Source organism: Carcharhinus amblyrhynchos, chromosome 13 (genome assembly GCF_965287045.1).
Source record: "Carcharhinus amblyrhynchos chromosome 13, sCarAmb.v2.hapA, whole genome shotgun sequence".
NCBI classification, from domain to species: Eukaryota; Metazoa; Chordata; class Chondrichthyes; order Carcharhiniformes; family Carcharhinidae; genus Carcharhinus; species Carcharhinus amblyrhynchos.
This window is the reverse complement of record NC_137336.1, coordinates 8287915-8314165: the sequence shown is the minus strand read 5'-3', so window position 1 is coordinate 8314165 and position 26251 is coordinate 8287915. Positions and strand designations below refer to the sequence as shown.

General features: G+C 47.4%; 1 protein-coding gene across 1 annotated transcript in view; it reads left to right on the top strand.

The window, feature by feature from the left end:
- Positions 1–26251, top strand: part of gpx3 (glutathione peroxidase 3) — a 28047-nt gene that overhangs the window by 480 nt on the left and 1316 nt on the right. Inside the window, exons 2-5 of the mRNA XM_080201258.1 lie at positions 5003–5156; positions 16138–16294; positions 20393–20510; positions 21604–21703. Of these exons, the coding sequence (XP_080057384.1) occupies positions 5085–5156; positions 16138–16294; positions 20393–20510; positions 21604–21703 (447 nt within the window). The 5' untranslated portion in view covers positions 5003–5084. The remainder of the gene's footprint in view (positions 1–5002; positions 5157–16137; positions 16295–20392; positions 20511–21603; positions 21704–26251) is intronic.

The following is a 26251-nucleotide window of genomic DNA, read 5'->3' as shown; positions in this document are numbered from 1 at the left end:
AAACATACAGCAATAAAAGCAAAAATGCTGGGAACATTTGTGGAGAGAAACAGCAATGTGTCAGCCTGTACTGGGGCTCCCAGCGATGTGTCAGCCTGTACTGGGGTCTCCTAGCAATGTGTCAGCCTGTACTGGGGTCTCCTAGCAATGTGTCAGCCTGTACTGGGATCCCCGCAATGTGTCAATCTGTACTAGGGGCTCCCAGCAATGTGTCAGTCTGTACTGGGATGCCCACAATGTGTCAGTCTGTACTGGGATCCCCTCAATGTGTCAGTCTGTACTGGGGACTCCTAGCAATGTGTCAGTCTGTACTGGGGTCTCTGCAATGTGTCAGTCTGTACTGGGGTCTCTGCAATGTGTCAGTCTGTACTGGGGACTCCTAGCAATGTGTCAGTCTGTACTGGGGTCTCTGCAATGTGTCAGTCTGTACTGGGGTCTCTGCAATGTGTCAGTCTGTACTGGGGTCTCTGCAATGTGTCAGTCTGTACTGGGGCTCCCAGCAATGTGTCAGTCTGTACTGGGGCTCCCAGCAATGTGTCAGTCTGTACTGGGGCTCCCAGCAATGTGTCAGTCTGTACTGGGGACCTGCAATGTAAAAAGTCTGACAACACCAGGTTTCAGCCAACCGACTGAAACCTGGTGTTGTCAAACATTTTACTGTGTTTACCCCGGCATATCCACATCATGACCTGCAATGTGTCAGTCTGTACTGGGGTCTCCGCAATGTGTCAGTCTGTACTGGGATCCCTGACAATGTGTCAGTCTGTACTGGGATCTCCGCAATGTGTCAGTTTGTACTGGGACCCCCACAATGTGTAAGTCTGTTCTGGGATCCGAGCAATGTGTCAGTCTGTGCTGGGGACTCCTAACATTGTGTCAGTCTGTACTGGGGTCTCCTAACAATGTGTAAGTCTGTACTGGGGACTCCTAACATTGTGTCAGTCTGTACTGGGGTTTCATAGCAATGTATCAGACTGTACTGGGATCCCTGACAATGTGTCAGTCTGTACTGGGATCCCTGCAATGTGTCAGTCTGTACTGGGGACCTTCAATGTGTCAGTCTGTTCTGGGGCACCCAGCAATGTGTCAGTCTGCACTGGGGCTCCCAGCAATGTGTCAGTCTGTACTGGGATCTGAGCAATGTGTCAGTCTGTACTGGGGACTCCTAACATTGTGTCAGTCTGTACTGGGGTCTCCTAGCAATGTGTAAGTCTGTACTGGGGACTCCTAACATTGTGTCAGTCTGTACTGGGGTCTCCTAGCAATGTGTCAGACTGTACTGGGATCCCTGACAATGTGTCAGTCTGTATTGGGATCCCTGCAATGTGTCAGTCTGTATTGGGGACCTTCAATGTGTCAGTCTGCACTGGGGCTCCCAGCAATGTGTCAGTCTGTACTGGGGCTCCCAGCAATGTGTCAGTCTGTACTGGGGCTCCCAGCAATGTGTCAGTCTGTACTGGGGTCTCTGCAATGTAAAAAGTCTGACAACACCAGGTTTCAGTCCAACCGACTGAAACCTGGTGTTGTCAAACTTTTTACTGTGTTTACCCCGGCATATCCACATCATGACCTGCAATATGTCAGTCTGTACTGGGCTCTTAGCAACGTGTCAGTCTGTACTGGGGTCCCTGACAATGTGTCAGTCTGTACTGCGATCTCCGCAATGTGTCACTTTGTACTGGGGCTCCCAGCAATGTGTCAGTCTGTACTGGGATCTCCACAATGTGTCAATCTGTACTGGGCTCCCAGCAATGTGTCAGTCTGTACTGGGGTCTCCACAATCTGTCAGTCTGTACTGGGAACCCCACAATGTGTCAGTCTGTACTGGGCTCCTAGCAATGTGTCAGTCCGTACTGAGGTCCCCGCAATGTGTCAGTCTGTACTGGGACTCCCAGCAATGTGTCAGTCTGTATTGGGATCTCCGCAATGTGTCAGTCTGTACTGGGCTCCTAGCAATGTGTCAGTCTGTACTGGGATCCCCGCAATGTGTCAGTCTGTACTGGGATCCCCGCAATGTGTCAGTCTGTACTGGGCTCCTAGCAATGTGTCAGTCTGTACTGGGATCCCCGCAATGTGTCAGTCTGTACTGGGATCCCCGCAATGTGTCAGTCTGTACTGGGGCTCCCAGCAATGTGTCAGTCTGTACTGGGAACCCCGCAACGTGTCAGCCTGTACTGGGCTCCTAGCAATGTGTCAGTCTGTACTGGGAACCCCGCAATGTGACAATCTGTACTGGGCTCCTAGCAATATGTCAGTCTGTACTGGGGTCTCTGCAATATGTCAGTCTGTACTGGAGCTCCCAGCAATGTGTCAGTCTGTACTGGGGCTCCTAGCAATTTGCCAGTCTGTACTGGAATCCCCGCAATGTGTCAGTCTGTACTGGGGCTTCCAGTAATGTGGCAGTCTGTACTGGGGCTCCAAGCAATGTGTCAGTCTGTACTGGGGCTCCCAGCAATGTGTCAGTCTGTTCTGTGATCTCCGCAATGTGTCAGTCTGTACTGGGGCTCCCAGCAATGTGTCAGTGTGTACTGTGATCTCCACAATGTGTCAGTCTGTACTGGGGTTTCCAGTAATGTGTCAGCCTGTACTGGAGCTCCTAGCAATGTGTTAGTCTGTACTGGGATCCCTACAATGTGTCAGTCTGTACTGGGATCCCTGCAATGTGTCAGTCTGCACTGGGGCTCCCAGCAATGTGTCAGTCTGTACTGGGGTCTCCGCAATCTGTCAGTCTGTACTGGGATCCCTACAATGTGTCAGTCTGTACTGGGGCTCCCAGCAATCTGTCAGTCTGCACTGGGGCTCTCAGCAATGTGTCAGTCTGTACTGGGATCTCCACAATGTGTCAGTCTGTACTGGGGCTCCCAGCAATGTGTCAGTCTGTACTGGGATCTCCACAATGTGTCAGTCTGTACTGGGGCTCCCAGCAATGTGTCAGTCTGTACTGGGATCTCCACAATGTGTCAGTCTGTACTGGGGCTCCCAGCAATGTGTCAGTCTGTACTGGGATCTCCACAATGTGTCAGTCTGTACTGGGATCCCAGCAATGTGTCAGTCTGTACTGGGGCTCCCAGCAATGTGTCAGTCTGTACTGGGATCTCCACAATGTGTCAGTCTGTACTGGGGCTCCCAGCAATGTGTCAGTCTGTACTGGAATCCCCGCAATGTGTCAGTCTGTACTGGGGCTTCCAGTAATGTGACAGTCTGTACTGGGGCTCCCAGCAATGTGTCAGTCTGTACTGGGATCTCCACAATGTGTCAGTCTGTACTGGGGCTCCCAGCAATGTGTCAGTCTGTACTGGGATCTCCACAATGTGCCAGTCTGTACTGGGGCTCCCAGCAATGTGTCAGTCTGTACTGGGATCCCAGCAATATGTCAGTCTGTACTGGAATCCCCGCAATGTGTCAGTCTGTACTGGGGCTTCCAGTAATGTGACAGTCTGTACTGGGGCTCCCAGCAATGTGTCAGTCTGTACTGGGATCCCTGCAATGTGTCAGTCTGTACTGAGGTCCCCACAATGTGTCAGTCTGTACTGAGGTCCCCACAATGTGTCAGTCTGTACTGAGGTCCCTGCAATGTGTCAGTCTGTACAGCGTCCCCACAATGTGTCAGTCTGTACTGAGGTCCCCACAATGTGTCAGTCTGTACTGAGGTCCCTGCAATGTGTCAGTCTGTACAGCGTCCCCACAATGTGTCAGTCTGTACTGGGTTCCCTAGCAATGTGTCAGTCTGTACTGAGGTCCCTGCAATGTGTCAGTCTGTACAAGGTTTCCTAGCAATGTGTCAGTTTGTACTGGGACTTCCAGTAATCTCAGTATTTATAAGGGTGTCCAAGAAATGTGTCAATATTTATGGGGCTTCGCCAGGAGGGTCTCAATATTTACAGATGTGCTGAAGGAGTGTGTCAGAAATAACAGCAGCTCCCTGGAAGGGTGTCAGTCTTTTCAGGGTTGTCAGGAATCTGTCAGTATTTACAGGACTCTCTGGAAGTGCATTATTATTTACAGAGGGTCCCCGGGAATATGTCAATATTTACAATGGGTCTCTGGGAGTGTGTCAGTGTTTACAGGGGGTCCCTGGGGCGTGTGTCTGTATTTACAGGCGATTCCTAGAGAGTGTGTCTGTATTTACAGGGGATCTCCTGGGAGTGTGTCAGTATTTACAGGGGATCCCGAGGGACTGTGTCAGTATTTACAGGGGGTCCCTGGGGAGTGTGTCTGTATTTACAGGGGATCCCGAGGGACTGTGTCAGTATTTACAGGGGATCCCCGGGGAGTGTGTCAGTATTTACAGGAGGTCCCCAGGGAGTGTGTCAGTATTTACAGGGGGTCCCCAGGGAGTGTGTCAGTATTTACAGGGGTTCCCTGGGGAATGTGTCAGTATTTACAGAGGGTCCCCAGGGAGTGTGTCTGTACTTACAGGCGTTCCCCGGGGACTGTGTCAGTGTTTACAGGGGATCCCAAGGGACTGTGTCAGTGTTTACAGGGGATCCCTGGGGACTGTGTCAGTATTTACAGGGGGTCCCCGGGGAGTGTGTCAGTATTTACAGGGGATCCCGAGGGACTGTGTCAGTGTTTACATGGGGTCCCCAGGGAGTGAGTCAGTATTTACAGGGGATCCCGAGGGACTGTGTCAGTGTTTACATGGGGTCCCCAGGGAGTGTGTCAGTATTTACAGAGGGCCCCCAGGGACTGTGTCAGTATTTACAGAGGGTCCCCAGGGAGTGTGTCAGTATTTACAGGAGATCCCCAGGGAATGTGTCAGTATTTACAGGAGATCCCCATGGCTGTGTCAGTGTTTACAGGAGGTTGTCCATGCGTTTTGTGTCCATGTTGACAGAGGTCTCTGTTTGTGTGTAACTTTTGTGTAGAAACTTGACTAGCATTGATTGAATAGACTACTTCAATGTTCCTGCATTGAAAGGGTTACATGCAGTATGCTTGCTCTTTTTGTCAGTGATTGGCCAGCTCCAGCCCTGACTCTCTTGGCTTTGTGTTTAAATAGGGCGATGTTTGCTCTAAGCATCCAGACTCTGGAATGACAGCAACCTGGCCAGTGAGTGGGAGATGACTGCTGTGTGTGTGTGATGGAGAGTATGTACAAACACAGGCTCCTGCTACTCTGCCTGTGTGGATGGATTCAGGCAGCAGCTGGACAGGTAATGGGGACGTTAACTAGATACTGAATAGCAAGAGTGTTTACCTTTTCTATCAGTGGTTTCCGTAGATAAAAATTTTAGATCTTTTTCTAGGTTTTTAAAAATGTCATATCAATGTGAGTAGTGAAGATTTGTCAGGTTGGACCCTCAGGCTTGTTCTGAAGTCACTCGTAATAGTGCCTCTGCTTTAAATTAGTTATGTTTCATCAAGAAATATAATTGTTTTCTATGCCTGATTTCCTATTCCCAGCCCCACCTCTTTGCTTAGTTTCCCCACACCCACTTTCTTCCCTGACTGTTGCACAATGTTCCACAGGCAGCAGGAACCCAGTCCCTTCCTTTCTGCCCCTGTTGCTGTTCTGCCGTGATGTGGAGTTGCCAGCATTGGACTGGGATAAACACAGTAAGAAGTCTCACAACACCAGGCTGAAGTCCAACAGGTTTATTTGATAGTAAACCCACAAGATTTTGGAAACGCTGAGGACAGAACAAATAAAAAAACATGAGATCGTGTGTCCGCAGAAGTCTTCTTCTAGTTCACCTACCTGTCCCAGTGGTCCCAACACTATCCAAGTGTTTAGTCTCCACCTCCGCTTACCATATAGTTAGCTTTATCTCACCCCATCAGCATAATCCTCGTTTGATTTGATTTATTAATGTCACATGTATTTGTATACAGTGAAAAGTATTGTTTCTTGCACACTATGCAGACAAAGCATACTGCTCATAGAGACGGGAATGAGAGTGTATTACAGTCATAGCTAAGGTGCAGAGAAAGATCAACTTAATACAAGGTAAATCCATTTAAAAGTCTGATGGCAGCAGAGAAGAAGCTGTGCTTGAGTTGGTACGTGACCTCAGACTTTTGTATCTTTTTCCCGACACAAGAAGGTGGAAAAGAGAATGTCCAGAGTACATGGGGTCCTTAATTATGCTGGCTACTCTTCCGAGGCAGCAGGAAGTATAGACAGAGTCAGTGGATGGGAGGCTGGTTTGCTTGATGGATTGGGAATTAGAAATTCACTCTCCCTCAAGTGTATGTCTGATCTCTCTTTAATGGTGTTGTAACATCAATCACCAATAGCGAGTTCCACATTTTAATCACTGAATTTCCTCTTGGATTTATTAATGACTTATATTTTTGCTTCCTTGCTCAGGACTCCCCCCACCATGTGAAAACATTTCCTCCCTGCGTCTATCCTTCATTATTGTATAGATCTCTATCAGGTCACATCCAGCCTTCTCTTTCCTAGAGGAAAAAGCCCAAGTCTGTTCAGCCTTCCCTGATCGGTATAACATCTCCATTCTAATTGTGTATCTTTTTTTTTGCACCTCCCTGAGCGCCTCGATGTCTTTTTTCTAATGGCTCCTAAAACATTGGCACTCAGCTTGAGCACTGGATTGAAATGTTGTGGTGATCAGTGTCTATAATTTTTCTCATTATCTGCAGTATTCTGTACCTCTCTACTACAAGGGGCGGCATGGTGGCACAGTGGTTAGCACTGCTGTCTCACAGCACCAGGGACCCAGGTTCAATTCCGGCCTCGGGTCACTGTCCGTGTGGAGTTTGCACATCCTCCCCATGTCTGTGTGGGTTTCCTCTGGGTGCTCCGGTTTCCTTCCACACTCCAAAGATGTGTGGGTTTGGTTGATTGGCTGTGCTAAATTGACCCTAGTTTCAGGTGGATTTGCAGGATAAATATGTAGGGTTATGGAAATATGTCCTGGATGGGATTGTAATTGGTGCAGACTCAATGGGCTGAATGGCCTCCTTCTGCACTGTAGGGATTCTGTGAACACACCATGTGATCTCCATGAAGATTATCTGTCAGTTATTTACAAAGTGAGCCAGCCGCATACGTATGTTGTGTACAAGATAAATCGATATTAACTGTTGGCAATTTTCTCCCATCAAGGTTGCAAACTTCCACCTCCTTAGTGTAACTCATTTTTCTGCCTGTCAAAGATTGCCCTGCTGCTGAAACTATCTGCTGAGCCTTTGTTACCTCAACACTTGACTATTCCCATGCTGTCCTTGTTGACCTCCCTCCCTACACCTTCCAAAGCTTTGTTGTCCTTGTCCTAACTCACACCAGGTTCTGTTCATCCATCACCCCTGCACTCACTGACCTACATTTGTTTCTGACCTGACAAAGCTCTGATTTTAAAATTCTCATCCTTGTTTTCAAATCGTTCCAGGGCCTCACCCAGTGACCTCCACCAGCCCTACTATCCTCTCCTTAACACCTCGCAATTGTTGGCTGTGCTTTCAGTTGCCAAGACCCCCAAGCACTGGAATTTGCTCCCTAACCTCCTCCACCTCTCTGTCTCTCCCGCTCCTCCTTTAAGGCACACCCCGAAACCTACCAGTTTGACCAAGCTGTTTGTCATCTGTCACCTTCTCCTGTGTTTCAATGTAAAATTTTGCAGAATCATGCAGTGCGAAAAGGAAGCCATTCAGCCCATTGAATCCACACCAGACTTCTGTTGGGCAGTCCAATCACAGAAGGAGCCCACAGGATTCCCATAGCCCGGCAAGTTTATTTCCTTCCAATGCACATCAGTTTCCTTTTGAAATCATTGGTCGTCTCCATTTCCACTACCCTCCTAGGCAGCGAGTTCCAGATCATGATTGGTCCGATGGCACAGTGATTAGCACTGCTGCCTCACAGCAAGAAGTCTCCGAAAGCTAGTGCTGCCAAATAAACCTGTTGGACTATTGTGAGGCTTCTTACTGTCTCACAGCGCCAGAGACCCGGTTCAATTCCAAGCTTGGCCACTGTCTGTGTAGAGTTTGCACATGTCTGCATGGGTTTCCTCAGTGTGCTCCGGTTTCCTCCCATAGTCTGAAAGATATGCTGGTTAGGTGCATTAGCTATGCTAAATTCTCCCTCAGTGTACCCAAACAGGCACCAGGGTGTGGCAACTCGGGGATTTTCACAGTAACTTCATTGTAGTTTTAATGTAAGTCCTACTTGTGACAAATAAATAAACTTCAAACTTTTAAAACTTTTTTCACTGTATAAATATGATCCTCTTCTCATTCCCCTGCATCTCTTGTCCAAAAATGTGAATCCAGGTCCCCTCGTTATTGATCCATCAACTTTTAGAAACAGATTTTCTTTGTCCACATTATATAAACCTGCCAATAGTCTGATAACCCTCAATCAAATCTCTTTTCAATCTCCTTTGCTCCAAGCAGGTCAATCTCCAGTTCTCCAGTTGTCCTGTAGATGCATTTTTGTTTGATAAGACTATGTTAAAGGCTCTACATCAATGCAAGTTTTGTTTGGATGGCAGGGTGGCCATGTTTGGAGGCAAGTGTGGGGGTGGGAAGGTGGGAGGTCACATGACTATTTGTGTGCCAAACATTAGAAGCAGCAAGTGATTGACAGCAAAACTGGAGTCAGTGGGAATTAGGAGGAAAACTCTCCACTGGATGGAGTCAAACCTAGCACAAATAAACGTGGTTGGAGCTCCAGGACGTCACTGTAGGAGTTTATCAGGATAGTATCCTAGGCCCAACCACCTTCAGCTGCTTCTTTGACCTTCCTTCCCTCGTAAGTTCAGAGTGGAGACAGTAAGAAGTCTCTCAACGTTAGGTTAAAGTCTATTCACCTTAGGAAGGAGCAGCACTCTGAAAGTTCGTGATTCCAAAGAAACCTGTCGGACTTTAACCTGGTGTTTGAGACTTCTTACTGTGCCCACCCCAGTCCAACGCCAGCATCTCCACATCAGAACTAGGGATGTTCACTGATGTTCAGCACCATCTGCAACTCTTCAGATACTGAAGTAGTTCATGTCCAAATGCAGCAGACCTGGACAATATCCATCCAGCTTTGGGTTAACAAGTAACATTCAATGACATACACAAGTGCCAGAGAATGACCATCTCCAACAAGAGACAATTGAACCATTGCCCTTTGATAGTCAATAGCATTACAATTGCTGAATCCCGCCCCCCCGTCAACATCCTGGGGTTATCATTGACCAGAAACTAAACAGCTCTGTGGATGTACCAACACCACATGTATTCAACGGTTCAAGTACGCAGCTCACCACCACCACCTTCACAAGTGCAATTAAGGATGGGCAATAAATGTTGGTCTAGCTGGTGACGCACATACCCCATGAATGAACAAAAATAAATCTCTCATAAATACAGCTAACCAGAGTTTTGCACTCCAGTGAAGACATGTTTCTGTTTGAGATACAGAAATGTTTTGATGACGCATTTGATATAACATTTCTACCTGACCTATTTCATTGATAATATGATGAAAAACAGCAGGATATTAAAGAAGTAGAAACTGGGCCATTACTTCATGCGTCAGCCTGGTAGCTAAGCAATCAGGCGATAGTATTGAGACAGTGAGGCACCTCATTGTTGTTAAATTACACACGGCCTTGTTATCCAATCCAGTTCCCAGTCTCTGAGAGACACAGCTGTGTGAGGAAATAAAATGTTTGAAGGTCTAGAATCAGTGAGAAAACAAACAAAAGAGAAAAATGTTCTGACTTCCAGGTTGTGCCAACTGTTTAAAGATAAATTCTGATTATCAGCAGTGAGTAAACAAGCCCAGCACGTTCACTTTCTACAGCCAGGCTTAGTGTATCTCTCTATTTCTGTTTTACCTTGCTGTCGCCCCTTCTCTGTCTGACCTCATTCCTTCCCCTCCCTCTCACGCACTCTCTCTCTCTCTCTCTCTCTCTCACACACACACACACACACACACACACACACACACAAAAAGAAACTAGAAGAATTCTGCTGCAAGATTGGAAATCAGTGGTTCAAGCTAAAAGGAGTCAGTGCTGGGACCACATCTTTTCACAATATATATTAATGATCTGGAAGATGGAACTGCGGGCATGGTTGCTAGATGTGCAGATGGTATAAAGAAGATTGTGGAGGGAGAGGTAGTGTTGAGGAAGTGGGGAGGCCGCAGAAGGACTTGGACAGGTTAGAGAGTGGGCAAGAGTGGCAGATTGAATACAATGTGAGAAAGTGTGAGGTTATGCACTTTGGGAGGAAGAATAAAGACATTGACTATTTTCTAAATGGGGAAAGGCTTCGAAATCTGAAACGCAAAGGGACTTGGGAGTCTTGATCCAGGGCTGTCTTAATGTTAACATGAATGTTCAGTTGGCAGTTAGGAAGGCAAATTCAATGTTAGCACTCATTTCGAGAGGGCCAGAATATAAGGGCAGGGATGTACTGCTGACGCTGTATAACGCTCTGATCAGATCCCATTTAGAATATTGTGAGCAGTTTCGGACCCATACCTAAGGAAGGGTGTGCTGGCCTTGGAGGGGGTCCAGAGGAGGTTCACAAGAATGATCCCTGGAATGAAGAGCTTGTGTGAGGAACGGTCGAGGACTCTGGGTCTGTACTTACTGGAGTTTAGAAGGATGAGGAGGGATCTTATTGAAACTTACAGAATACGGAGACACCAAGATAGAGTGGACGTGGAGAGGATGTTTCCTCTAGTGGGAAAACTAGAACCAGAGGACACAGCCTCAGAATGCAGGGACGCTCCTTTCAAAATGAGATGAGGCGGAATTTCTTCAGCCAGAGGGTGGTGAATCTATGGGACTCATTGCCACAGAGGGCTGTGGAAGCCAGATCATTGAGTGTCTTTAAGGCAGAGATAGATAGGTTCTTGACCAATAAGGAGACCAAGGTTTATGGAGAGCAGGCAGGAGAATGGGGATGAGAATCATATCAGCCATGATTGAATGGCAAAGCAGACCCGATGGGCCGAATGGCCTGATTCTGCTCCTATACTTATGGTCTTATGATAGCTGATGGAGTGTGTGAAATGATGTTCGGATTATACAGTTGGTTTCTGGGCACTGATCTGTGAAACAATCAATGACTCTCCCACTACTTTTTGGCCAGACTTTGAGGAAAATCTGCCAACACTCAGGAACAGCACATTGAGCAATTTAGGAACAACTCACATTCGCTTGTTACTTTGCACTGGGTCAGGAGCTATGGTCTTATTTACCTGAGCAGTTGATCCATCTTGTTTTCCCCAGAAACAAAACCAAACCAGCTTGTAAACAGATTTTCTGGCCTCGTTTTTTTTCCAAGCCATAGTCCACCACATGGTAAACACTGCACCAGGATCGAGAGAGTTCCATCCTCTTTAACACTGCTTAATTACATTTTCATGTGAAATGCTGTCTTTTCCAGGAACATCAACAATCATACTTCTTGCATGAACCCATTACAGGACAGTGCTTGTTAAAATACACAATTCTACCAGAATGTTCTTTGTCCTTGAAGATGAAACATTTTCCATGATGAAAGTGTTATTGACAATCTGTTCCCTTGCCCCTTCACCCTTCCTTCCTCTTCTTTCTCACTCCCTGCCTCCTCTGTCCTCCTCCTTCCTCCTTTCTCCCTCTCCTTTCCCTCTCCTCTCTCTCTGTCCCACTGCTCTCCTTCCCCATTCTTCCCTGTCTTCCTCTCTCACCTCTCATTTTTTTCTTTTTCATTTTTCCGCTCCATTATTCTTTCTCTCCCTTCACACTCCACTGTTCCTCCTCTCTTTCCTTATCTTCTCTCTCTAACTGCCCCCTCTCTCTCTCACAACTCCCTTATTCTCTCTCTCTCTCTGCCTCTATCTCTCTCTTTCTAACTCCCTCTCTCTCACAACCTTTCTCCCCCACCTCCTTCAGTCTTCCTCTCTTTATATCCCCCTCTTTCTCCTCTATTTCCATCTCCTCTCTGTCTCTCATTCTCCTCTCTCACTTCAGTGGATAGTTTATTGATCCACAGCTGAGATTTACCATGGGGTGTTTTAAACTGGTTTCCTCTCTCTGATTGGTGATTGTGTGTGAAGAGAGGGCAAAATCGAATAACTTCCAAGTAAGTATTAAAAGGAAATGAAGATTAGTTATGTAAGAGTAAGGGCGAGGAGGAGTTCTTGGAATGCTGCCGGGATAGTTTCCTTGAACAGTGTGCGTTGGAGCTGACGAGGGAACGAGCTATCTTGGATCTGGTGCTATGTAATGAAGCGAGTAGAATTAGGGACCTTATGGTGAAGGATCCTCTTGGGGAGAGTGATCATTGTATGGTGGAGTTTCTGGTGCAGATGGAGGAGGAGAAAGTGGGTTCCCGGACACGCGTCCTTTGTTTGAACAGAGGGGAGTACGGTAGGATGAGAGAAGAATTGGCGAATGTTGACTGGGGGAGCGCGTTGGAAGGTAAATCTGCTGAGGAGCAGTGGAGGATCGTTAAGGAGATATTTCTTGGTGCTCAGCAGAAATTTATTCCGATGGTTAAAACGGACCGTAGGAGGAGAGGTAATCAGCCGTGGATAACGAAGGAGGTGAAGGAAAGTGTTAAAAGCGGAGGCGTTTAGAGTAGCTAAGAGTAGTGGGCGAGAAGAGGATTGGGAGAGGTTTAAATGTCAACAAAGATTGACAAAGAAGTTGATAAAGAAGGGTAGGAGAAACTATGAAGCTGGGCTAGCGCTTAATATAAAAAAGGATAGCAGGAGTTTTTATAAATATATAAAAAGGAAGAGGATGGCTAGGGTGAACGTTGGACCCTTAGAGGATGAGAGGGGGGACTTAGTGGTAGGGGATGGGGAAATGGCTGAGGTCTTGAATAACTTTTTTGTTTCGGTCTTCACGGAGGAGGACGTGAATAATTTGTCGGGTGTTAGAGATGGAAAGGTGGTAGGACTGGAGGGTCTCAATGACATTATCGTTACTAGAGAGGCGGTGCTCGACAGACTGGAGGGACTGATTGTGGTCAAGTTCCCAGGACCGGATGGAATGCATCCGAGGGTTCTGAAAGAAATGGCGGAGGTGATAGTGGATGCCTTGGTGGTTATTTTCCAAATGTCGCTGGATTCCGGGGAAGTGCCGGAAGATTGGAAAACGGCTAATGTTGCGCCGTTGTTTAAGAAGGGTGGCAGGCAAAAGGCAGGGAATTATAGGCTGGTTAGTTTAACGTCTGTTGTAGGTAAAATGTTAGAATCCGTCATCAAGGAGGAAATAACAAGGCATCTTGAGGGGAATTGCTTGATAGAGCAGACGCAGCACGGTTTCGTTAAGGGGAAGTCGTGTCTGACAAATTTATTGGAGTTCTATGAGGATGTGTCTAGGGTGGTGGATAGAGGAGAGCCAGTGGATGTGGTCTTTCTTGATTTTCAGAAGACGTTTGACAAGGTACCTCACAAGAGGTTATTGCAGAAGGTAAGGGGGCATGGAGTTGGGGGTAGGGTGTTAGCGTGGATGGAGGATTGGTTGTCAAATAGGAGGCAGAGAGTGGGGGTTAATGGGTACTATTCGGATTGGCGGTTGGTGACTAGTGGAGTGCCCCAGGGGTCGGTGCTGGGGCCTCAGCTATTTACCATTTATATAGATGACCTGGAGGAGGGAACCGAGTGTATGGTGTCGAAATTTGCTGATGACACCAAGATTGGTGGAACGGCAAATTGCGCGGAGGGTGTGGAGAGTCTGCAGAAGGATCTAGATAGGCTGGGCGAATGGGCCAGGAAATGGCAAATGGAATTTAATGTTGGCAAGTGCGAGGTGGTCCACTTTGGTAGGAAGAATGGTAGGAAGGACTATTACTTACGTGGCGAAAAACTGCAGCAGGCGACGGTGCAGAGGGACTTTGGGGTCCTTGTGCATGAGTCGCAAAAACCCAGCCTGCAGGTGCAGCAGGTGGTCAGGAAGGCGAATGGGATGCTGGCCTTCATAGCGAGGGGGATTGAATATAAAAGTAGAGAGGTCTTGCTGCAGCTGTATAGGGCATTGGTGAGGCCGCAGCTGGAGTAGTGTGTGCAGTTTAAGTCGCCGCACTTACACAAGGATATTTTGGCCTTGGAGGGAGTGCAGAGGAGGTTTACTAGGCTGATACCAGAGTTGAGGGGGTTGAGCTATGAGGAGAGGCTGAATAAACTAGGCTCGTACTCGTTAGAGTTTAGAAGAATGAGGGGAGATCTCATTGAGACATATAAGATGATGAATGGGATGGATACGATAGAGGTGGAGAGACTCTTCCCACTCAGAAAGGACAGTAGGACTAGGGGGCACAGCCTCAAGATAAAGGGGGGGCGGTTTAGAACGGAGTTGAGGAAGAACTTCTTCACTCAAAGGGTGGTGAATCTCTGGAATTCTCTGCCCGTTGAAGTGGTGGAGGCTACCTCGCTAAATATTTTTAAGACGCGGGTTGATGGGTTTTTGATAAGCGAGGGGATTAAGGGTTATGGGGAGAGTGCGGGAATGTGGAACTGAGCCACGACAGATCAGCCATGATTTTATTGAATGGCGGGGCAGGCTCGAAGGGCTAGATGGCCTACTCCTGCTCCTATTTCTTATGTTATGTTCTTAGAATATATTACAATCTCAATGAGTGTTAAAATGCATACATATGAATGTTGGAAATGAGTAAGATTGTTGAGCTGTAGTATGCCTGTAGACGTGTTAACAAGCGAATTAACCACAATAATACGCTGCCTGTGCTGATGTAAGATTGTGCCCCCCGACCCCCCCACTAATGTGGGAGGGGGCTGGCCATTATTGTTAAGATATTTTTAACAGGGTGGGAAGGAAGATGGGTATTTTCTTCAGGGGATTGGGGTACCATTTGTGTATTGTGGAACTGCCCCCTTAAGATAATAACCTTTTCTCCTTACCAACCTGCTCCTGAAAACCCACAAGCCTCACCTCGTGTCAAGCGAGGGGCATGCACACGGCGGGTCGTGTGTGGGCTGCTCTTGGAAGTCCAGGAGTGGCCTAGTACTTCATGTCGGTGTGTGTGCTTGATCCTGGACCGATAGACGGGCGCCACAACAGCTCAGAGACTAGCACTGCTGGCTGTGCAGATACATGGATTTGGGCCTGTGTCTGTGGGAGTTTGCGCATTCTCCCTGTGGTTGCATGGGTTTCCTCCGGGCGCTCCGGTTTCCTCCCACACCCCAAAGATGTGCTCTTAGGCTAATCGGTTTCCACCAAATTGACACTATTTCTTCCCTGAATCTGACTGAGTAGGGTCCCATTCGTAGACATGCAGGGTAAAATAGGTGTAGGGTGATGCGGCGGCACGGGCTCGTTGGGCCGAAGGGCCTGTTTCCCGTGCTGGGTTGTTCTTTGTTCTTTGTTCTTTGTTCTATCCTCCTCCCTAAGCTGGTCAAACACTCCCCACTTAATACCCCGGATGCACCTCATTCCGAGATCCACACGGCCTCCTCCGTGGGACTGCTTGCTGTCCCTACAGCTCCCACTAATGAAACCTTGCCATGTTGGGACCACTGAGGGTAGTGGCCAGTTGGATTGGCCGAACACTCCCGGGAATGGGACATCCTCCCCAGTGAGGGGCCGAAGTGCCACTGGTAACCAGATAGCCCTGCCGGCAGGGAGCATGGATAAGAGATGTGCTGGTGTGGGACGAGTTTCCTTTGCTTCTGTAAGATACAACCCAATATTTACCCCTCAACCAGCGTGACTGGAAGAGATGAATAGGGCACCATGGTAATGCTGTTTGTCAAAGCTCACTGTGAGAAGGCCTGTTTCTCACTCTGCGACAGTGACTGGCTGCAAAACGCAACAGGGCACCCTGAGATCCTGAAAGGTGCTATACAAATGCAAGTTTCTAATTGGTAGACCCAGTTCTGTGGACAGTAATGCCCCATCGGTCCCAGTTTTGTCGTTCCTCGTCCATCGTCAGTTGGATGTGAGAAATCACTGAGGTAAAGGGTTAACTCTCCTCCCTATAGGGCTTTCCACAACCTGAGGGTGTCCCAAAGCAATAGACAGCCAATGAAACACAGTCACGGTCATAATGTAGGAAATATGACAGTCAAATTGGGCACAGCAAGAACCCACACACAGCAATAAGATAATGACCAGTGATGTTGGTTAGGGGTTAATATTGGAACCAGAAAGAACTCGTTCATATTTCCAGCAGGGTCATTGCAGTGATACTTTCTCCTTCATTCTCCTCATTCATTCCCAGGTTTCATACTGCAACAGCTCAGCACCCGGCTCCTTCCACGACTATGGAGCAACGACTATAGATGGGACTAGACATATCCTCTTTCGGGAATACGTTGGGAAAACCCTCCTGGTCCTCAACGTAGCCTCGTTCTGAGGACTGACATACCAGTACAAAGGTGAGGATGTGTTGCCAGTTCCTGCTGTGTGCTGAGATTAGATAGAACATAGAGGGGAACTATGCTTGGAGCCTGGGGGAATGGGGGAGATCCTGAATGAATACTTTGCGTCGGTATTCACGCAGGAGAGGGGCCTGATGTCTGGTGCTGTGCTTGAGGAGTTTGAGGATCCGTTGAGGGATATAGTCATCACGAGGGAAGAGGTGTTGGGACTTTTAGACAGTATAAAGACGGATAAATCTCCGGGGCCTGATGGCATCTATCCCAGGCTGTTAAGGGAGGTGAGGGATGAAATTGCTGGGCCTCTGACGCAAATCTTTGTCTCTTCTTTGGACACAGGTGAGGTCCCAGAGGATTGGCGCATTGCAAATGTAGTACCGTTGTTTAAGAAGGGTCAGAGGGATAACCCAGGGAATTATAGGCCGGTGAGCTTGACTTCAGTTATAGGCAAGCTAATGGAGAGGATCCTCAAGGATAGGATGTATGAACATCTGGAGCGCTGCAATCTGATCAGGGACACGCAGCATGGCTTCGTTACAGGGAGGTCGTGCCTTACGAATCTAGTGGAATTTTTTGAAGAGGTGACAAAAACGGTTGACGAAGGACAAGCCGTTGATGTCGTCTATATGGATTTCAGTAAGGCGTTTGACAAGGTCCCTCATGGTAGGCTGATAGAAAAGGTGAAGGCTCATGGGATACAAGGCCAGGTATGTAGATGGGTGGAGAACTGGCTTGGGAGGAGGAGACAGCGGGTAGTAGTGGAAGGCTCCTTTTCCAATTGGAGGTCTGTCACCAGTGGTGTGCCGCAGGGCTCGGTACTTGGACCTCTTCTATTTGTGGTATATATTAATGACTTGGAAGAGGGGGTAGGTGGTGTGATCAGCAAATTTGCTGATGACACTAAGATGGTTGGATTGGCAGGTACTGAGGAGCAGTGCCTGGCAATGCAACAGGACATAGACAGGCTGGTAGATTGGGCAGATAGATGGCAAATGGAATTTAATCCGGAGAAATGCGAGGTGATGCACTTTGGCCGGAATAATGTGGAGGGGAGTTATACGATAAAAGGTAGAACTATCCGGAGTATAGATACGCAGAGAGACCTGGGGGTGCAAGTGCACAAGTCCCTGAAGGTGTCGGTGCAGGTGCAGAATGTGATGAGGAAAGCGTATGGTATGTTAGCCTTCATAGGAAGAGGTATAGAATATAAGAGTAGGAGTCTGATGTTGCAGTTGTATAGAACGTTGGTTAGGCCTCACTTGGAGTACTGCGTCCAGTTCTGGTCGCCGTACTACCGGAAGGATGTAGAGATCCTGGAGAGAGTGCAGAGGAGATTTACCAGGATGTTGCCTGGTATGGAAGGGCTGTCTTACGAGGAAAGATTGAATGAACTTGGGCTGTTTTCCCTTGAGAGAAGTCGGCTGAGGGGGGATCTAATAGAGGTTTATAAGATTATGAAGGGGATAGATAGAGTAAATGGTGGTAAGCTTTTTCCGCTATTAGAAATGGATAGAACGAGGGGTCACGGGTTTAGGGTGAGGGGGGCTAGGTATAAGACAAATATTAGAGGGCAGTTTTTCACGCAAAGGGTAGTGGGGGTGTGGAATGCACTGCTGAGTAAGGTGGTGGAAGCAGGCACGCTAGAGTTGTTTAAGAGTCACTTAGACAGCCACATGAGCGGGCTACATATAGGGGGATATAGTAGGCCTTACTAAACATTGTAGGCTTGGGAATACGTTTTGCCTCAGGGATGTTAGTCTTTGCCTGTTTAATAATGAATTTTTTTGTCTCCACAGGCATTTAAGTCCAGCAAGGGGCATGCATGCGGCAGGTTGTAGTGGGCTGCTCTTGGACGTTGCTTCGGGAGTTGCCTATTGCTTCATGTCGTTAGTGTGCTTAAACTGGACCATCTCGAGGGCAACATGACAGCTCAGAGACTATCTCTGTTACTGTGCGGACACATGGATTTGGGCCTGTGTCTGTGGGAGTTTGCACGTTCTCCCCGTGGTTGCGTGGGTTTCCTCCGGGTGCTCCGGTTTCCTCCCACATCCCCAAAGATGTGCTTTTAGGCTGATTGATTGGGTACTAAACTGTCCCTAAATTGGACCTCCCTGATCCTCGCACATTAGGCGTAGACTAAAATCATGAATAGGTCACTGAGACAGTGGGACGGCGGCGCGGGCTCGTTGGGCCGAAGGGCCTGTTTCCCGTGCTGTGTTGTTCTTTGTTCTTTGTTCTTTGTATACCATGTAGAAAGAGGCCATTCGGCCCAATGCCTGTGCTGGTATTTCTGCTCCGTACAAACCACCTCCAATCCTACTTCAAATCACCCGATCCGCTAATCCAGTCTCCCTCTTGTGCTTATCGAGCTTAGCCTGAATTGCATCAATGGCTTTCGCTTCAGCCACTCCAGACGGTAGCATGGTTCTTCAAACTGCTGTTTGGAGGTGGCATACAGATAATAAAGCAAAATGCAGTTCAATAGTCCTTACAACTGGGCAAAAACTAGATTCAAGCCAGATAGTGCCGTTGATAGAATGATGCAGCACAGAAGGGCCGTCGCGCTGGAGGAATGGGGCCTGATAGAGCCAGCAAAAGATCAGGGAACCGTGACCAGCGCTGAAATTAAACTACCCCCAAAACCCACGCAGACACAGAGGACACTCCCCCACTCCATAACTATCAGGGCAACCCTCTCCGCAGCGTGGGAGTATCATGGGTTCTCTTCCTGCACCATCACTGAAGTACCAGGGCACTTCCCCCCACTCCCCCAACCCTTCCACAGGCCTGGGTCCTTCCCCCTAACACACATAAGAGGAACCCCCCCCCTCCCCCCCCCCCCCAATTATGGGACTCACCAGTGGGCCCAACCCTGGCATTATCTCCTGGTGCAGGTTGATGCTGCCAGGTTAGCCCTTCCAGGGGGCAGAGCTCTGGCATCTCCCTCTCCCTCCCCCTGTGAGTACTGGGGGCTAAATTTCCCTTGGTGCCCCTGGTGGATTTCCCTCGGCTGATTGCTACCCTTAAATAGCTGTTGGAGACATCAACACAGTGTGAATATTCAGTGAGGGGAGTGGTGGGGAGGGATCATACACCGAGGAAGCTTTTTAATTAGATGGCAGTGTATTCTAATGTATTGAAAAGAGGTTCCCACTCTCTCTGAGCAGGAACCCCACCGGCAAGGGGTGGGGGAAATCGGGTAAGAAGATCTGGCCGGTGAGAACCTCATTTCCCGACTCTTGTGGGATTGTGTGCCTGTGTTGCTTTTTGCACTTGTAGCGAAGATGGGTGTAACATCCTCCTTTACATCTCCACTTATGCAGTGTCCCAAACTTGAGCCATCCGGAGACGATAGTCACTAGTAAATCCTATAAGAATTCAGGAGGAACTCGTTTCTCCACAGAGTGGGGAGACTGTGGAACTTGCCAGAAGAGTGCTGGAAGTGAGTAGCTGCATTTAAAATGCAGCTGGATAAAGACGTGAAGGGCAGCACAATGGTTAACACTGCCGCCTCACAGCATCAGGTACCCAAGTTCGGGTTACTGTCTGTGCAGAGTTTGCACATTCTCCCTGTGTCTGCATGGGTTTCCTCTGGGTGCTCCGGTTTCCTCCCACAGTCCAAAGATGCACGGCTAAGGTGGATTGGCCATGCTAAACTGTCCCTCAGAGAGATTAGCAGGGTAAATACATGGGGTTGCGGGGCTAGGGCCTGGGTAGGATTGTTGTCGGTGCAGGCTTGATGGGCTGAATGGCCTCTTTTTGCACAGTAGGGTTTCTATAAAGGGAGAGAGGTTATGTTGCTGGGAGTAAATATAGCATGATAGGAGAGAGCTCATGCAGTTGTTGGGCTGAATGGCCTGTTCTGTGCTGTAACTCCTATGCAATGAGGGACATCACTTTCTTGGCGTGAACCACATCACAGATAACAAATTAAGAAGAAGAAACTGGAATAGAACTGGCCAAGGTGACAGATTTCTTATTCAGGGAGTTGGGGATGGGGAGGATGCTTGTTGAAAGGGGAGGGAAAAGTGGTCTTAACATTTCAGAAACAAACTTGCTTTGAAACGTAGTCAGAAGAAATGTTCTTTTCCTCGCCAGAACTGAATGCACTACAGGACGAATTCAATTCATTCAGCTTCACAATCCTTGCATTTCCATGCAACCAGTTTGGTAAACAGGAACCGGGAGAGAACAATGAGATCCTTTCCTTGTTGAGGTAGGTGGACCATCCACTCCCTGTGTCAATCCTGCTGGGACAGACTAACCTCAGAAAAGGTGCCACAGAACCAGGCATTGCAGAGTGTCCCATCAGAAGCTTGGGCAGAGGGCTCAGAAGGTCATATATGGAACAGCGAGGTGAAACCAGGTATCAGGAAAGCCACCCAATCACTAATGTCGTAAAAACATGAGACGGAGCCGTGTGTGTGCGTGTGCATATACCTGTCATCCCATCTCCTGCCACAGCCCATGTACATTGGCTCCTATCACAGACTCGCAAACAACCCACTTAATCTTCTGTGCAAATATCTTCTGTAATAATACCACTTGTTAACTCCTCCCCATTGTTCAGCCCTGTCCTGAGATGGACGATGCCGGGGCAGGGAACTCCCAGGATATAGACCTGTTGGAAAGGGCAGCACCAGCCTGACCCTGTGACAGCGGGCGGGGTCAGGAGAATTAGCCTTTCTGTATAGAAATTATTCACAGGGTGTTGATTCACATTCAGGGTGGGAGTCAAAGGTTAGTTAATGCTTTGGAATAGGTTTTCAGACACATTTGAAGTTACATCACTGTGATAGGACAAGTGTTCTTTCTTTTATTGTATTTTTTTCATCCATGGGACATGGGCGTCACTGGTTTGCCAGCATTTATTGCCCATCCCTAGTTGCCTGAGGGCATTTGAGAGTCAACCACACTGTTGTGGGTCTCAACTCGGATGTAGGTCATGTAATTGTTCATTTATGTGTAATTTTTTTAAACATTTGAGCAAATGTTATCCAAGGAATGAATCAACCTGCAGTCCTGCCCCTTTATCTCTATCCAAGGGATGTGACATAAAGGCAAGGTATGGTTAGGCTGCAATGAATCCCTCCAGGGTAGAGCAACTGGACAAGCCCTCAGTCATAAAGTGCTGTGTTGGAGGAAGGTGCTGGAAAGCACTGTATCCCACAGGAGAAACAGGGGAAACTGTGGTTTCCAGAGGTTGCTGGCTCTGACAGGGCTCTTGGTGGTTAATGCCAAAGGGTTAAACACCAGTAATAAATGTTTTCTCTTGCCTCTACACCCAATGTTTTGCCGTTTGGTCGCAGGTATATCCGTCCCGGCAATGGGTTTGTACCAAACTTTCAGCTATTCCAGAAAGGGGATGTGAACGGTGAACATGAGCAGGAGCACTTCACCTATCTGAAGGTAAGCATGACACAGGTTCTAATTCATTTTCAAATGTTTCCTTTATCACCATTTTCCAATTCACCCCAACCCAAATACTGTGGAGTCAGCGCTGAGGGAGTGCCGCACTGTCGGAGGGTCAGCGCTGAGGGAGTGCCGCACTGTCGGAGGGTCAGCGCTGAGGGAGTGCCGCACTGTCGGAGGGTCAGCGCTGAGGGAGTGCCGCACTGTCGGAGGGTCAGCGCTGAGGGAGTGCCGCACTGTCGGAGGGTCAGCGCTGAGGGAGTGCCGCACTGTCGGAGGGTCAGCGCTGAGGGAGTGCCGCACTGTCGGAGGGTCAGCGCTGAGGGAGTGCCGCACTGTCGGAGGGTCAGCGCTGAGGGAGTGCCGCACTGTCGGAGGGTCAGCGCTGAGGGAGTGCCGCACTGTCGGAGGGTCAGCGCTGAGGGAGTGCCGCACTGTCGGAGGGTCAGCGCTGAGGGAGTGCCGCACTGTCGGAGGGTCAGCGCTGAGGGAGTGCCGCACTGTCGGAGGGTCAGCGCTGAGGGAGTGCCGCACTGTCGGAGGGTCAGCGCTGAGGGAGTGCCGCACTGTCGGAGGGTCAGCGCTGAGGGAGTGCCGCACTGTCGGAGGGTCAGCGCTGAGGGAGTGCCGCACTGTCGGAGGGTCAGCGCTGAGGGAGTGCCGCACTGTCGGAGGGTCAGCGCTAAAAGAAGTGTTGCACTATTGGATAGCCATAATTTCAAACACCCCCTCCATATTTTCCCGAAGAAGTTTCCACTTTGATCTGCTTTTCCTATCCTATCCTATAGGATACTTCACGTTTGTGAAAGCAGATGCTTCTGTCTCCATAAGGTCGCAAGTAAGATAACGAAATAGTCCCATTCTTCCTTGGAGTAACCTTTTTGTTATTTATACTTTTTAAAAATATGTTTCTGTTTGTTCGATGCTAGCCACAAATTATTCTCAGATTCTCTCCTTTCCTCTTTCCATTCTTCATCCAGTTCTCCACCCACACCCCCTACCCCCCCCCCCCACTCCACCCCCCACACACACATATACACAAAACTGCCACCCAACTCCAAGGCATATTCCATCTTTCATTCCCATTTCCAAGTTTGAACCTGACATTTATTAGAAGCCTCCTTTATCTTGTTCATTCACACCTTTATATCTTAACTCATCCTCAAAATTTTGAGATGTTCCCTTCCTTCTTGATGATGGGAATGTGTCTAGCCTGTCCCCAAAATATTACCTCTTTGCTTCCATTGCTCATTTGATGTTTTACCTTCCAGTCTTTGACTTTGGTCCATCCAGAAGATTTTCACTGAAATTAGTCCTCCTTCAACTGAGTATTTTCACATTCAGTTGTTCCTTTGTCTGTAATGATCACTACTCCCCAAATGCTCCCCTGCTGAAACAGCCCATTTTGTAGAATCAGAGAACAGAAGGTGGCCATTCTGTCCATCAACATCAACTCTTTCAAAGAACAATTCAGTTAGTCCCACACTCCTGTTTCTCCCCATACACTGTATGTACTTTCAGCATTGAAATATTTATCCAACTCTGTTAGAAGCTCCTACTAAACCCATATCCATTAGGCAGCGCATTCCCATTTCTTATTTCATTACATGTAAAAAAAACCTTTTCCTTTTTGTTATCTATGGTACTTTTGCTGGTCTTACTGTTGGATACATTTAGGGAAAAAGCTACAATCTCTTAGATATGGGATAAATTTCCTGAACTTGTTTGTGCCTTTCTGTGTAGGAATTGTTTACAGGCAGCAGTTTTGGTCTCCTAGTCTGAGGAAGGACACTCTTGGTATTGAGGGAGTTCAACGAAAGTTCACCAGATTGAATCCTGGAATGGCAGGACTGATATATGAAGAGAGGTTGGGTCAACTGGACTTGTACTCACTGGAATTTAGAAGAATGAGAGGGGATCTCATAGAAGCGTATAAAATCCTGATGGGACTGGACAGGCTAGATGGGGGAAGAATGTTCCTGATGTTGGGGAAGTGCAGAACTAAGGGTCACAGTCTAAGAATAAGGGGTAAGCCATTCAGGACTGAGATAAGGAAGAACTTCTTCACTCAGAGCTGTGAGCTTGTGGAATTCTCTACCAATGAAAGCTGTTGGGGCCAGTTTGTTAGCTATGTTCAAGAGGGAGTCGGACGTAGCCATTGTGGCTGAAGGGATCAAGCGGTACGGAGGGAAAGTGGGAGTGGGACACTGAAAGTACATGATCATATTTAATGGTGGTACAGGCTTGAAGGGCCAAATGGCCTCCTCCTGCACCTATTTTCTATGTTTCTATATTTAAAGTCAGATTACTGCGGTAGGGCAATGTTCTTTTATTTTTATTATCCATTTCTACGTAATTATTTGAACATTTGAGCAAATGTTACCCAAAAGGACATTCCGTATGGATAATAGATTGAAATTGAATTTCCAAAAATCTGCATTCTTCTGCCTCAGTTGATTCTTCAAGTTTCTCCTGTCTAACTTCCTGCCGGCGAAAACAATTTCTTCTTATTTGCTTTGATCAAAAAAAACCTGAATGAATTTGAACACCTTGATTAAATTTCCTCTTATTCTTCTCTGCAGTCCAAATAATTTAGATCCATTAGACAGAAAGCACACTGATCCCAAAATGTTCCTTTCACACATTTCAGGAATTCTTCCCCCTTTTTGTCTTTGAGACTGTCGCTACTCACACTGATATTCGGATAATATAAGAGAATTGATGTTGAGCGGATATTTCCCCCTTATGGGAGAAACTAGGACTAGCAAAACCAGTTAAAAATGAGACAGTCTCCCATTTAATCTTTATTTCAGAGGGTCATTAGTCTGGAGAATTCTCTCTGTCTGAGAGAAGTGGAAGGTGGATTATCGAATCATTTTGAAGGTTGCGTTAGACAGACTCTTAACTGACAAGAGAGTCAAAGGGTAGAGGGGAAAATTGAGTTGTGGCCCTGGTCAGATCAGCCATGATCTTAACAAATAGGGGACTAGTCTCGAGGGGCTGAATGGCCTACTCTTACTCCAAAATAACATTTTCAAATCATAAAATCCCTACAGTACAGAAGGAAGTCGTTCGGCTATTGAGTCTGTACCAACCATAATCCCATTCAGGCCCTATTTCTGTAATCCCACACACTTACCCTGCTAATGCCCCTGACACTAAGGTCAATTTAGCATTACCAATCAACCCAACCTGCACACCTTTAGACTGTGGCAGGAAACCGGAGCACCCAGAGGCAATCCACGCAGAAGCATGTGCAAACTCCACACAGATAGTGACCTGAAGACAGAATTGAACCTTGGACCCTGGTGCTGTGAGGCAAATATGCATATTATCACTACTCTGCTTCCTTCTGCAATTGGCCTGCAAAAACTCCGGTAGCTCATGAAGGCCTCCCTTCTCACTTAGCTCCACTCTTACAGAGGGACTCCCTCAAGCTGTATTGTTAGAGACCAGACCAGAAACTACAAGTTAAATTATGAAATTTTTAAAACAATTTTGGCATTAGGTTGAGCATAAGATGTTCCACTCCAGGTATGATTCAATTGACCCACTAGGAAGCTTTTATCAAAACAAACTTTATTTTTAAACAACATAGTTAAAAGAAACAGAAAGAATTAGCATAACTTTTACCAATTAGAAATACTTAAACATGACCAGGTATAATTCTTAACATCAAACTATTGTGAAAGTTCCTACGTAAGCAGACATAAATCCCTTTATCGAATCAGCACAAAAGAGATATGCTCAAGTGGATGCTAGATTTCAAACCTTTTATCACCACTGGACAGAGAGCCAGACAGACACCTGTCTTCTGACTCTCATACAGCAACCTCCAAGGAAAGATCCACCTCCAAGCAGCAGAACCTTAGAGAAAGAGACTTATTTCCTGGTAGAGCCCAGTCTCCAAATGCAGGGAAAGAAAAGAGGCAGTGTAAGCCTAGCTCCATCCATTCACATGATTTTTCTGTCTGTCAATCTGATCAAGTTCTACTCTGCAAAACCCCAGGGGAACACTAAAATAACTGTGCAGCATTAATCCAGATTAAACAAACATTCGAGCAACGAGGAGCAATTATGCTGCTGCAGTAACAAAAGAGGCTGCCGGTTACATATCCAGTGGCACCAGTGTTCGAACAGGCAAGGAAAAAAAACCCTGTACAGAAACATGACTCAAATACATTTATTAAAGGCTCAGTCTCATCAATAGAAAACCAATTGTCTCTCTGTAATTGATAGAGATGCCTATGGGCCTTTTTGGATATCTCATCAATTACTTGCTCTTTATCTCCTGGGCTCTATTAATTAGCAAATAAGATATATCCAGGAGCTGAATAATTCCTCCATTGTTCCTTAACAGGTTTTCCCTTTGTATTCTCATGTACATCACTCCTTTCTAAAGGTCTAGCAGGTCTGGAGGACAAAAGATTGGTAAATGGCACTCCATTTTACAGAAGGTATACGCTGCAGTCTGGTGGTGAAGGAAGCTAATATCAAGTGCAGTGGGCTGCACTTGAGAAGGTTGTTCTGAGCAAGGATGAAGTT